The 15288-nt window shown below is 39.6% G+C and overlaps 1 protein-coding gene across 1 annotated transcript in view; it reads right to left on the reverse strand.

The window, feature by feature from the left end:
- Positions 1-15288, reverse strand: part of KCNH8 (potassium voltage-gated channel subfamily H member 8) — a 446972-nt gene that overhangs the window by 206473 nt on the left and 225211 nt on the right. Inside the window, exon 5 of the mRNA XM_049870926.1 lies at positions 13287-13527. Coding sequence (XP_049726883.1) covers positions 13287-13527 — 241 coding nt within the window. The remainder of the gene's footprint in view (positions 1-13286; positions 13528-15288) is intronic.

Below are 15288 nucleotides of genomic sequence, written 5' to 3' on the forward strand. Positions count from 1 at the left end.
CATTGTCTGTTGTTGTTGTGTTAGTCACTGTAGATTCTGACTCATGGCAAGCCTGGGTGTTGCAGAGTAGAACTGCTCCATAGGGTTTCCAAGGCCGTGACCTTTTGGAAGCAGATGGCCGGGCCTGTCTTCCAAGGACTTTTGGGCGGGTTCAAACATCCAACCTTTCAGCTAGAAGTCGAGCACTGTTTGTGCCACCCAAACGCCTCTATTATGTCTAGCCCAAGGAAAATATCAGTTGCTATGTTTGAAACAAATGAAGAAACATTCTGCTTTGCAGCTTCCTATGGTTAAGTAAAATACAGTGGTCACACATCCTGAGTATCCGCTGAATAGTTAATTTACCATCGAGCTTCATCTTCCCACAGGGAATCCTGAAAAGCCCAAAGAAGCAATACTTGAACTGGTAGTTTACTTTCAAAATAAATGCAATTTTTGTCTATGCTTAAGTGCTTAAGTAGGTACTTTTAAGCCACCTTATTTGGAAGCTCTGAATAACAATAACAAAGGGAGTGTCTTACTTTTCAATGATAGGAAGGCATTCGAACGTAAGATTTCTTTACTTTGGAGACAGGACAACAGCTGTACTGTTTTTCTGAGAATTTGAGTAGCAGGGTAGTTTTCTGGGTTTTGTTTAATTATTACTATATCTTCAGGCTTCCCAAAACCAAAACTCATTGCTGACTCACAGCAAACCCATAGGACAGAGTAGAACTGCCCTGTAGGGTTTCCAAGGCTGTAATCTTACGGAAGCAGACAGCCCTTCTGTGGAGTGGCTGGTAGGTTTGAACTGCCAACTTTTTGGTTAGCAGCCAAGTGCTTAACCACTGCACCTCCAGGGCTCCTATCCTTAGGGTTAAAAAAAAAAAAAAAAAAAACGCTGCCATCGAGTTGATTCCAACTCATAGCAGCCCTACAAAAAAAAAAAAAAAAAACTGCCCCATAGAGTTTCCAAGGAGTGGATGGTGGATTCAAACTGCTGACCTTTTAGTTAGCAGCTGGGCTCCATCCTCAGGGTCCAGGGTAAGTGGAGTTAAATGATTCCTTGAGCAGAAAATGGCTGGCTAATAGACAGGGAGGTACTGATTCATTCAGTGATTAATGCTCAATATAGTTTATTTATTTAATATTCCAAAATTTTAACTGGGACTATAGACATCATGCATAGTCTTAGAGTTGGGTAAAAAATGGCCATCAAACCTGAGTCCCTACTATGAATGCCATCTTGATTAACTGTTAGTAAGTAACCCTATTACTCTATCCAAGATCAGTGTAACTGAAAATGCCCCCTCAGTATGCTTAAGAGCTTGGGTTGTAGGGGTGCATGTATGCAGATGTGGGGCTCCACGGTGTGTGGGTCTCCACTGTTCACCTATATTTGAAAGTTGGAGTGAAAGCAGTAGAAAGAATGCGTGTGAGTGGTAAGAAAATAAGAATGGGACTGAGGGAGGGAGATTAGGGGCCCAAATGCTGAGATAAACTAATGCTAACTAATCAAATATGTACTCTGGGGATACCACAACACCCATACCATTTAGAAGCAAAGTTCATTTTAATTTCCTCCTCCTCATGAAAAGTCAACATTACTTATTTCTAGAAGTTTTTACCTGCAGCACCCAAATCTGTATCTTTAATGTTAACCATTTAACTATGAGGAAAATGAAATTATCTTTGTAGGCAACTTTTCAGAAAAATAACTATTATTATACATTGGGGTTTGCTTACACAACGAAATAGCAATAAAATACCTATATTCTTTCATTTCCTACTGAGGTTTATATATGGTACCATAATAGAAAAAGACACCCAAGGCTGCTGAAAGAAAATTAAAGTACCTCTTTTGGAGCTAGTCTTAGAACCAGAAAGTAACAGGCATTAATGTGAAAGAAGTTGGATGGTAAAAGAACACTACTCCTTAGTTTCAAGTAAAATGGGAAACAGCATATTTATAATGACTGTCAACAATGAAGATGAGACTTAGGGAAGACTTTTACAAAATAAGCATGGACTTACTAGAAAACAAGCACAGTTCTGGAAAAGTTATGGAGCTGTTGAACAGAGAGAAGTCTTAGTTTCTCTAAAATTGGTCATTAAGCCTTTAGCTGATGACTTCTAGATTGGGTTACCGGAAGCCCAGCTCTGTCCCTTTCTGGCCTCATCAGAGCTGGGCAGGAACAAGAAGAGGAACTGAAATGCAGATCAATACGTTTCCTTGTTTGTGGAAATACAGATGGGAGACCGAATGGGAGAAGACATTGGAGCTATTGCCTCTAATATTGTTTGGGATCACTCCATTACATGCCAGTACTTAGAGGGTTGCAGATAAAAGATGCTTGACTTAGGTAGATGTAAGATGATAGTGGGAAACCCTGGTGGCGTAGTGGTTAAGTGCTACGGCTGCTAACTAAAGGGTCAGCAGTTTGAATCAGCCAGGTGCTCCTTGGAAACTCCATGGGGCAGTTCTACTCTGTCCTATAGGGTCGATATGAGTCGGAATCAACTCGATGGCACTGGGTTTGGGTTTTTTTTTTGGGGGGTTTTTAAGATGATAGTGTTTAAGGAAGACCTCCCTTTGGCTTTTCACAAAGGATGCTGAGCCAAGTCTGTACAAGTACCTGAAAAAGCCTCAAAATGTGGTCTTTTAAAGAATTATCTATGTGAGATCAAATTGACAATGGCAACTCAAAAGGTTGGATGGGAAACTTAGGGGGACAGTGAGTTTAAGATAACGGTGGTGGAACAATTTGGAAAAGGGTTGCAAAAATGGTAGCCCAACTTGAAGAATGTCATTAGTGTTAGTGAATTGTACACGTTAAAATGGTATATCTTTGCCTGTGTATATTTTCAACAAAATTAAAAAAAAAATTTTTAAGTCTCAGATTCTTGAAGTGGTAAATGATTCTCCAGGTACCATGTTCCTGGAGGCTAAAAGGTATGTAATGGTCTAGCGTACCTTATTCCCCAGATTAGCTAGATGTATCAAAGAATGCTGATTTGCTGAAAACTGGAGAGATTAAAACAAACTGAAGGAATATGAGCTTGATGACACATTAACCATCACTATTGAACAGTGACTTTATTCTTGATATAATTACCTCACTAAATCCTCAAAATAATGCTACCATTTTGTGCATTTTACAGAGAAAACATTTAGGGTTTTAGTCCTACCTTGGTCAGTAATTAGCCAGATCATGGACAAACTGCTTGCTTTTATTTCCCCTTTCTTCACACGGTATAAACAGATATACCTGCCTTAATTATTTCACAAGGCTATAATGAGAATTAAATGAAGAGAAGAAAGATTCTGAGAAAGCACAATGTGGAGACACGTAGGTGAACAGAAGCACTGGTTACTAGAAAATGACAGACAAAAGAACGAAAATAAGCAGAAATTATAAAAATATGGACATATACTCCTAAGAAAGCTATATACTGCACTTAGGGGAATTCTGCTCTTGAATCGGAGGACTATCACTTGTAAATTCTAAATTGTGATTTAAAAATCACTAAAATACCAAATGTTGATCATGGTATTGGTGAATTAGAGTCAAGTCCACATATTTCTGAAATGTCCCTTACAGGTGGTATTGTCCCTACTGAGAACCAATGAGCTAGAGCTACTTTAATAAACGTATGATACAAACGTAAATAATGACACTGAGGAAAAAATGTCTTTCAAATATTTACGAGGTTATCACAATAACTGGAGCCCTGATGGCAAAGTGGTTAAGAGCTCAGGCTGCTAACCAAAATGTCGGCAGTTGAAGTTTACCAGCTGCTCCTTGGAAACCCTATCCCAGTAACCCAGTATAGGGCAGTTTTACTCTGTCCTATACGGTCACTCTGAGTCGCAGTCGACTCAATGGCACTTGACAACAACAACAACATACTAATTAGAGGGCAGTCTCTGGGTGGTCCAAATAGTTAACACACTCAGCTGCTAATAGAAAGGCTGAAAGGTTCTAGTCTACCCAGAGGCACCTTGGAAGAAAGGCCTGGTGATCTAGTTCAGAAAAATCGGCCATTGAAAACTCTATGGAGCACACTTTTACTCTGATACACATGTGGTCCCCATGAGTTGGAATTGACTCTATGGCCAACGGCGACATTGAGTATGACTGGCGTGTAGTGGGTAAGGATGTTAGAGGCCCAACCTTGGCAGGACAGTCTACACACTGTATGACTACACTTTCTCTCACACGGCTTTCATTGTCCTGGCAGTGGAATGTGTGATCTCTTTTATACTTTGTCACTACCTCACCCCAGGTCTAAACACAAGAACTATTTAGATACTACATGGAAGGACAGAGTCCAGCTGATTTGCCAGAATACCGTTTCCTCATTTTCTCTCTTGATAGTCTTCAATTTTTCTTGACATGCTATTCCTACTTGAGTTAGATTTCTGTTACTGTATACAAGTGTGTCAGGTCTGATTAATACTTACCCTAATACCAGCCCTTATTCTATGCTTACTTGAACCTCTACTCTTTTAATTTGCCTGTACACCTTCAATGGAATTCTCTTAATCTGAATTTGTTCACCATAAAAATGAGTTGCTGTTGAGTCAATTCCAATTCATGGCGACCACCCATGTGTCAAAGTAGAACTGTGCTCCACAGTATTTTCAATGGCTGATTTTTCAGAAGTAGATCACCAGGCCTTTATTCCAAGGGACCTCTGGGTAGGCTCCAAACTTTTGGTTAGCAGCCAAGCATGTTAACCACTTGCACCACCCACAATCGCCCTTGTTCATCATAACAAACCAAACCTGCTGCTGTCGGGTCAATTTTGACTCATAGCAACCCTATTGGTAAGAGTAGAACTGCCCCATAGAGTTCCCAAGGAGCGCCTGGTGGATTTGAACTTCTAGCCTTTTGGTTAGCAGCTGTAGGTCTTAATGACTACACCACCAGGGTTTCCTCATAAGTAAGTACAAATATGTATTTTATTATGTCTTTTAGTGTCATCACACCACGAACCTTACAAATTCAAAGACATGATACATACGTATTTTCTTTATATTCTTCTTTATGTTAAAGTATTGTATAGATTTTTAAAAAACGTTTACAGGTAGAGAGTTAGGAGACACTATAAAATATGTTATGAAAAAAGGGGCTTTGGGTTGAGAACCGGTGTTCTAGACCAGGGTTAGCAAACTTTTCTGTCAAGGGCCAGATAGGAAACATTTTACGCTTTGCTGGCCATATGGTCTCTGTCAAAACTACACAACTCTACCAATGAAGCATGAAAACAGCAATAGAAAAATGCAAAGGAGTGTGAGTGACTATGCCCTAATGGAATTTTATTTACAAAGACAGGCAGTGGGGTTGGCCCATGAAACTATAGTTTGCTGATCCTGCTCTACATGGTCACTCTGAGTTGGAAATGACCCGACAGCAATGAGTAACTGTGGATAGGAGGTCCCTTGGTACACAAGGTTATGCACCGAACTACTAACCAAAAGGTTGGCAGTTCATACTCACCCAGCAGCACCTTGGAAGACAGGCCTGGTGATCTGCTTCCAAAAGGTCATAGTTTTGAAAACCCTATAGAACAGTTCTGCTCTGCACACATGGGGTTGCCATGAGTGGAAACCCACTTAAAGGCAATTAACAAGAAGTATGGATGGGTAGTTAGGTTGCTTCCCTTGTTTGGCTTCTGCAAATTATGCCCCAGCATATCTTTTGCACATGTCTCCCCATCTGAATCGGCAAGTATTCTCCATCGAGAAAAAAAAAAATCTCTGGATCCTGGGCCATATGCAATTCTAACTTGACTAGATTTTGCCAAATCGTTCTCATTTTTTGCTTATTTTCGACAGCATCATTTTCTGTTCTAATGTTTACACTTCTTTTTCCCTAGTCTTAGGATGCTCATTCTTCCCAACTCTAGAATTACACTTAACTCTTTCATATTTCATTTTCTCTTTTACTCATTTATTTTTTTTTAATAGGCAGTATACTCACATTGTTCAAAACTCAAAAGTTTAATGCAGGCAAATAATAAAATCTCTCCTCTGCTGTCCCCAGGACCTGCTCCCCTCTTCAGAAGCAAACAAGCTCATCCATTTCTTGTGCAGCCCCCCAAAGACTGTTCAAGCATTATAAAGTAAGTATATACATATATACACCTGCTCCTCACTATCTCATTATCTGACATTTTACATTTATGACAATAGTAAAAAATCTACTAACCGACTACTTTGGGCATTAATAAGGAGCCAAGCAAGAGGTGGGGGAGGACGAGGACAATGTTTGTGAGAGGCGGCGAGGCCACCTGGACCACTGGCACTTCATATTACCTATTGGGTGGAGCAGCCAGGCACCGCAAGCTTGGGCCCACAGGTGGCATGCAAAAGGTGAGGGTGGCAGGGCCTGGAGGAGGCGGTGGGAGTGGGGCTGCAGGATTCGGGCAGAGGGCTCAGTTTCTTCTTCCAAAGAGGCTTTTCTGCCACCTCCACAGTCTCTGCTGGGCCCAGTTGGCTGGACCTCACCTGCCCGTTGGTTCTGCTGTTGAAACCTGTCGCTGGGGCAGGCAGAGCAGGAAGATGGAGAGGTGAGGTGGGCAGTGCACACGGAGGCCTGGAGTGTGGCCAGGTGATGGTAGGCCCTGCTACTCCAGAGGCTGAGGGGCAACCCCCGACCACCACCACCCCCAACCCCACAGGCTTCGCAGTGGCTAGGGAAGACATGGTGGGGAAGGGGGGACCTAGTGGGCAGTGAGTGATGGGGTGGGGAACACCAGCTCTGAAGTCAGAGCTGAGGCTGAAACTCACATAACACTGCACAAAGCAAATTTCACTTAACAACCTGGTCTTTGGAACATAACCACATTGATAAGTGAGGAGTCTGTGTATTCTCCTCCTCCCTCTTTTTTGATACAAGTGGTAGCATGCCATACATTCCAGAGTGGATCTTGCTTTTCTTCACAATATACCTTGGAAATTACAATAAATGCACATACTGGCAATGTCTGAGACATTTTTGTCATGACTGGGTAGGAAGTGGAACAGGTACAAATATGGATCTCTTCAAGTCGGTTGGCTAGGTAGCTGTCTTCCAAATTTCTTGGCATAGACGAGTGAGTACTTTTAGCCCTGCATCTGTTTGTTGAAACATCTCAATTGGTATTCTGTCAATTCCTGGAGCCTTGTTTTTCACCAATGCCTTCAGTGCAGCTTGGACTTCTTCCTTCAGTACCATTGATTCTTGATCACATGCTACCTCCTGAAAGGGTTGAATGTCAACCAATTCTTATTGGTACAGTGACTGTGTATTCCTTCCATCTTCTTTTGATGCTTCCTGTATCGTTTAGTATTCTCCCTGTAGAATCCTTCCATATTGTGGCTTGAGGCTTGAATCTTTTCTTCAGTTCTTTCAGCTTGAAAAATGCCAAGCGTGTTCTTCCCTTTTGATTTTCTATCTCCTGCTCTTTGCACAGTTCATTATAATACCTTACTTTGTCTTTTCAAGCTGCCCTTTGAAATCTTCCGTTCAGCTCTTTTATTTCATTATTTTTTCCTTTTGTATTAGCTACTCCATGTTCAAGAGCAACTTTCAGATTCTCTTCTGACATCCATTTTGGTCTTTTCTTTCCTGTCTTTTTAATGACCTCTTGCTTTCTTCATGTATGATGTTCCTGATGTCATTCCATAACTCATCTGATCTTCAGTCATAGTGTTCAATGCGTCAAATCTATCCTTGAGATGGTCTCTAAATTCGGGTGAGATATACTCAAGGTCATACTTCGCCACTCATGGACTTGTTCTAATTTCCTTCAACTTCAACTTATATACAAGCAATTGATGGTCTGTTCTCCTGGTAAGGTCCATGTGTATAGTTGCTATTTATGTTGTCGAAAAAAGGTATCTACAACTAGGAAGTCATTGGTTTGGCAAAATTCTATCATGAGATCTCTGGCATCATTTCTGTCACCAAGGCCATATTTCCTACTACCAATCCTTCTTTGTTTCCAGCTTTCACATTCCAATCTCCAGGGATTATCATGCATCTTGATTGTATGTTTGATTCATTTCAGACTGCAGAAGTTGGTAAAAATCTTCAATTTCTTCATCTTTGGCCTTAGTGGTAGTGCATAAATTTGAGTAATAGTCGTATTAACTGGTCTTCCTTATAATATAGGCACATGGATATTATCCTATCACTGACAGCATTGTACTTCACCACAGATCTTGACACATTGATGGTGTTTTCTTTTTACATGATCATTCTAAAATTTTTAATATAGACATCTAATTACAAATTTTTCTAGCAATATTCTCTAGGCCTCAATCTTTCTATTGTTACACTGTACATATCAAAACATGATATATTGCCTTTTACCTACCCAATACCGTCTCCATCTGGTCATCATTTAGAATTTTAGTTTCTACCTATTTAAAAAACATTAATATTTTCAGCCAGCAGTTAATTGAATTCACCAACATGTTTTAGCAATATGTTATTACTTGCTTTCTTCCTTGGGTCCACTAAAACAATATAGGTAGTCCAACTTACAGTGAGGTTCCGTTCTGAGGACTTCATCGTAAGTCAGTTCTGACGTAAGTCAAATACCTTATTTTATTTTTTTAGTTTTCATTATTATTGCCATAGCCTGCTATATGGCTATACTGTTTTGAACAGTAGATCATAACATCGAACATGTGCAATACATTAGTAATGATAAGATGTACGAAAACAAAAAATAAACAAAAAAACAGATGATCCTAAGTGAGGTTTGTTGTAACTCTAATATGTTGTAAGTTGGGGGCTACCTGTATTATTTTTCAGCCAACAGCTATTCGTATTTACCAACAGATTTTATCCATTTTCATTCTATTAATTTTAATGTTAAATCCACTTTTACCCTTTTTGGATCACTTCTCTTCTTGCTAAAGAACATATTTTAGTAGTTCCTTTAGTGAGTATCTGTGGGCGGTAAATTCAGTCCTCATCTGAAAATGTTTTCATTTTTTCTGCATTCCTAAAGAATAGTAACTGGGAGAAAGAAATAGAAGCAAAGAAAATGAAGAAAGGAGGAAGGAAGGAAACAGGAAAATAAGAAAGGAAAGAGGGAGAGAGAGAGAAGGAAGGAGAAAAGGAATTCTACTAAGCCAGATATTTTTCCCTCAAAAAAAATACTTCAAAAATTATTTGTCCATTGTCTTCTGGCCTCTATTGTTGCTACTGAGAAATATGATTTCAGTACAATTATTATTCCTTTGTAAGAAAATTTTCTTTCTCTCTAGAACTTAGATTTTCTTTTTAATCCTTTATGGTATACAGTGTTATTGTTAAGTGCCTAAGTGTGGATATACTCTTATTTACCCCATTCAATACCTGGAATAAGCTTTGATCTTAGGATTTGTGTGTTCCTTCCATTCTGAACTATAAGGTCACTTTCCATTTTAAGTTTCCATAAGGCTTTGAACCAGCAGATAAGTTAGACGTGATGGTTTTCAAACTAAAGACAACCTATAGCAAAACACTGTGATCTACTGATGATAAAGAATTTAAGAAAAAGAGAGTATGTGAGAGAGATTCTAGCCCACCATTCATACTGAAGTTTTGACAAATATAATTATATACTCAGACACCTTCTTTAAGGTGACACTATCTGGAAAGAATTTTTTTTTTTTTGGTATCATTCTTTCTGAAAGAGAATTATTAAGTGTTCTGAGGTAAAATATTAATGTGTGAGATACTGGATTAATCGCAGTAAAATGAATATCTTTTATCATGGAATTTTTCAGAGAATTCATAATGCTAAAGTACACTGTAAATCCCCTAAAGAGACAGACCATCTTCTAACTTTCATCTGACTATGAGTCCTCTTTTTATGGACCATTTAATTTTTCACCACTTAGAAAACAAATCATATTGCCTTACGTTTGTATAAAAAGACCAGACCAAACCCCTTGCAGTCGAGTAGATTCCGACTCACAGTGACTGTACAGAACAGAGTAGAACCACCCCATAGGGTTTCCAAGGAGTGGCTGGTGGATTCAAACTGCCAACCTTTTGGTTAGCAGCTGAACTCTTAACCACTGTGCCACCAGGGCTCCTAGAGTGATACAAATAACAAAATATTTTCAACCTACTTTTAACAATTCCGAACCACTTGATTATTAAAACGTAAATTTAATAACACTGTTCTAGAAATTAAAACACAGCATATTAAAAACACATACAGATTTTCCCCACACATCAATTTAATAAATATTTATTGATAGAAGCACTGCCTTAGCATGGTTAAAGTAGAGTACTATAGGCAATATAATTTTTAATTGCTAAGTATTTTGACTGATTTCTCACTGATTGTTTTTATGCACCTTTGGGAAATATTCCATAGAATGAAGGTTCTGGGAAATATAATTTGAGAAATGTTAAAATATTTTTCCAAATATATCATAATAAGTTCAAAAATACACTTAAGCTCATTTAAAAGAAGAAAGCGAAAAGGAAAACAGGAGATGGCAGTAAGGACAGGAAAGTCTTACTACTTAGAAAAACAGGTCAGTCAACAGGGACTGCTAAAACCGTTAGCAGGCAAAATCTCAATTTCTAAAGTAATCATTGCACCAGCTAAAGGGCATAAAAACAGAGTGGGTTTCCATCCCTTTGTCATCTTTATCATGTGGTTAGGCAAGGATAATCAAGGTTAGTCAAGGGGGTTGCCTACTGGAGCCCAAAAGGAATGGCAGTAAGAAAGAACACCGAGGGCAACTTCAGGGGAGCAAACTAGAGTCTCCATTGGTTTAGTAGAGAAAAATAGCCTACAAATAAAACAAAACACTCCCACAAAATAAGTCTCTCATCAGTATCTGTACTCCTGGGGGTAAATAAGTCATTATGTGCCAATGAGCATACAGTACCAGAAGTGACTTCTAAGCCATTATTGTTGTTAGGTGCTGTTGAATTGATTCCGACTCATAATGAACACATGAGTAGAACAGCCGCATAGGATTTTCTTGGCTGTAACTTTTGCAGAAGGAGATCACTAGGTCTTTCCCCTACGGAGCCACTGGGTGGGTTCCAACAGCCAACATTTCAGTTAGCAGCCGAGCGCTGAACCATTTGTACCACCAGGGCTCCTTTCTAAGCCCTCAGGAAGTCAAATACCTATGACTCGAGAAGAGTGGAAAAGAGCCTCAAAACATAACCTTGTCCCTGTGGCAGAGTTATTAAATAACAGCAATAACAGTACTAATAAGAAGATGAAAATATTTGCTAAACCAAACCAAAACCAAACCCATGCCATCAAGTCAATTCTGACTCATAGCGACCCTATAGGACAGAGTACAACTGCCCCACAGTTTCCAAGGAGCGCCTGGTGGATTTAAACTGCTGACCCTTTGGTTAGCAGCCATAACACTAAACCACTACGCCACCTGGGTTTCCAATATTTCCTAAGCAGATACTTATATATATCACCTCACAAAACTCTATAAAATAGCTATGACAGAGAAGGGAGCTCAGGCTCAGATATATTGAATGATTGCCTAAATTCTTGAGAACTTGGCCAAGGTCATATGGAGACTTTTTAGGATACTAATTTTTGTGTATATGTATCACAGGTAGGGTAGAGGAGTCAAAGATCAGCAAATTAAAAGGATATAAAACCACAATGGACTGGCATGAACATACCCAGTTTTCCTAGGATTTTCATTCCAAATTCTTGTTCCAAACTAAGATGCTGTTATTTGTCATTTAACAATAATTTGATGCGCCCACTCCTCACTTATCAATACGGTTAGGTTCCAAAGACCAGGTCATTGTGTGAAAATCATCGTTAAGTGAAAATGGAGGATAATCATAAAATAGAAGATGACTACATCATTACATAACTGCCAAATTACATCATTACATAACTGCCAAACCACTGAGAATCATGGCTGAACCAAACTGACACATAACTTTAACCATTACGGCCAGCGTTACTCTCACCTCGCACCAGACATAGGTCGTTAATGCACAAACTAGTCGGACAGTACATTTTTTACTATTGTTGTAAATGTGAAATATTGTATAAAAAGGTAGTCAATAAGTAAGGAGTAGGTGTATATACCTTTATGTGTACACCTTTCTTTGGTTAAAATAAATGAATTTCCTAAAACTGTAGCCTGCCTGATCAAGATACCTAAGTTGGCAACATTGCCATCTAGTGGCCAAAACACACTATATCCACCACTTCCGGGAGGGGGTCAGGGTGGGGGGGTCCTAAAAAGGCTCTGAGGGGTGTGTCCAGTAGATTCATGTCAATAATGATGTTAAAGCCACACCAAGAACATACAAATACCTGCAGAACAAACATACGCTGACATTCTGTTAGAAAGCCCCCTATGGCCCAAAAACTTTAACAGCTTTACTGAAAAAATGTTCCGCCACCACTGAAACATTCACTCTAAGCTTTGATTTGCTTTGTATATTTATTTCCTTTTCTTTAAACTTGTAAGATCCAGTTCTCACTCTTTTGTCTATCTACATATGTGAAATGTTTTCCAAATGCTATTTCATCTTTACAATAAAGATCTTGCCCTGCATCACCATGGCCAGGTAAAGAAGCAGGATTTATTTTGCTAATGATGGTCAAGAACTCGACAGAGAGTCAATCTAGGCTTTAAGGGAGACCCAGAACTCTAGCAAGAGCTAGGCTTGGTCTGAACAACAAGATTTAAAAAGAAAAAAACAGGAAAAGGCTTACAAGAATGAAGCAAGATACAACTTCAACTGAAGTTCCCAATATTCTTGAGATAAATACTCTCAGCAAACGCCCCCTTTGGGAACTCCTCTTTAATGAAAATCAGATACTTACTGTTTCTCTTGATTGACTGGAAGGCTTATGCAATCCTTCGCTTTTGCAACCAGGCCACCTATAGCAACCACCACCGATGCCTGAAGGGCATGGAGAACCACTCCTGGGACTGAACCACTAATTGGAGCACCAATGGTGGGTTCTTGCCAAGCCCCAATTCTGACCCTACGTAATTAAGGTCTTGATAGATTTGAGAGTACAAACAAAACAGCCCATAGGTCTTCCCAGCCCATTTTTGATGACACAAGTATAGAAACATGGGGCATAAATTCAGATCTATTTGGATAAAGGAACAGTGGAAAAGCCAAAAGAGGCAATTTTTGGAAAACCAAATATGTGCTTCTCCAAAATTTGCATCAGAGGCTGAGTCATGCCCATGCAAATGGCTATCCTTCAAATTCATGTCAGAAAAATCTGGACCACACTTACTTCCCATAGGCAAATCTCCGACGAAAGCCACCTTTGGTTCTTACCTATAATAAAAAGAATCTCCACTGCAATGTCACTGACTGTTGTGCTCCGAGTTGTGGACAGGTCATCGTTGCCAATAAAGCAAACGTTGTAAGGTACGGTCACGGCAACATAAAACGTTGCCAATAAAATAAGCCAGTCCCAGCCAGCTTTAAAAGTGCTAAAATGCAAAAGTATGAATTTGGACTTTTTTGCATCAGAGACCTTATACTCCGGAAATGCTGGTTTGTCTACAAAAACATTCTGTGAATAAAAACAAAAAGAAGGGAGAAAGACAACGTTAGAGAGGACCACGCGCAGCCTCAAACACATACTTGTGTGCAGAACATTCATGCACACAACATCAATGCATCTTACAGGTGACTTTTAAAACTTGGTGGTGTAAAAAGCAGAGGTGTATATACTCAACTGAGCTGAGGTCTTTGCTATAAGGAACAGGGAGCCATGAATATTAAGTAATCTAAATTTTGTTCTTTAAAGAACAAAACGACCATTACCTAAACTGTCACCTAAAAACATTCACAGTTGCAAGTATAATCCTACATACATTATAAACACAAACCAAAAAAAACAAACCCATTGCTGTCTAGTCAATTCTGACTCATAGCGACCCTATAGGACAGAGCAGAACTGCCCCATAGAGTTTCCAAGGAGCACCTGGTGGATTTGAACTGCTGTCCCTTGGGTTAGCAGCTGTAGCACTTAACCACTACCTCACCAGGGTTTCCTATAAACACAAAGGTATGTTTATATTCCCATTGTCGTGGGGCTGTCCTGTATACCTAAAGTCTTCAGATGACAACCATTTTCTAAAGAATATATCTGATTTGAAATTCTTCTGATGACAGCAAAGGTGCCATTTCCTCCAGAAAAGATACAAGTATTTGACCAACACACTATTGTGAACCAAACCAAAACCAAACGCATTGCCATCGAGTTGATTCCAATTCAGTCGTTTCCATTTCTTTCAAAATATATCCAGGATTTGCTAACTGCATGCATTTTTGGCATGCTGGCTGTTGGTGAAGTTTCGGGTTGGGAACTCTAACCTCATAGCCCTATTGACAGGGATTCATTCTGACACTGGCCAGCCCTTGTTAAGATGGCAAGGTGGGAAATAGTTACTTAAGCGTTATTATTCAAGGCCTGGGAGGAGAAAGACAATGTTCACTGTTCGCCTGATTAAATGCAGAAGAATAGCTGGAGTTTTTGATAACTGCAAAAGCACTTTATTTGGAAAGCAGTCCAAAATGATGAACCATTTTACTTATTGCTACAAGACAAAGGGAGGTCCAACAACACCGGCTGTGGAGATTTGACGAGCCTGTGGCCAGATACTTGCAGACCCTGCTTTGACCTCAATTAATGAGAAACACAAGATAGGTAATGGGAACTTATCTTTGAAAGTGAAGTTGAATTAACGAACAAAGTTCTGGGATACACGTTATATACAGGTCACAGTATTGTTTTCTTGTCTCAGCTACTGCAGCAAGGCCAGATTAATGTGGTGTGTTCAGGGAGCCCTGGAGTACATCAGTTTCAGGATAGGTTCAGAGCAATCAGGAAATACTTCACTCTTTTTTGGCAGCTATGAGGGACCATATATTTTTTCTACCTTAATATTAATTTACCCTCTGCTTTGGCACCTGTCTTTGGTAGGCATTTGCAACACGTTTCTTACTTCCCATTAATATTCCTACTCAGCCCACACAGGCACCCCACAATGCCAGTCCTTCCTGGTGGAGTTACTGCTTCACTATTCCCAGATGGTCCTCTGATGTCCATCTGTCATTGCTTCTGGTTTCCATTCAACTTGCTGATACCTGACCTGCCCCATTCACCTCATTCCCTGGTTTCTAGGAGCAAGTGTCAACCAAAGGTGAACTTTGGCATAGAAATTAGAAAAGGAGAATGAAGTACTTCTATAGGGCTTCTTTCTCATCAAAGCTTAGGCTGGTGACTAAGAGAAGAGGGAGTTACGGTCCATCAGTATTAATTCCCTCA

This window comes from Elephas maximus, chromosome 27, assembly GCF_024166365.1.
Source record: "Elephas maximus indicus isolate mEleMax1 chromosome 27, mEleMax1 primary haplotype, whole genome shotgun sequence".
Lineage (NCBI taxonomy): Eukaryota > Metazoa > Chordata > Mammalia > Proboscidea > Elephantidae > Elephas > Elephas maximus.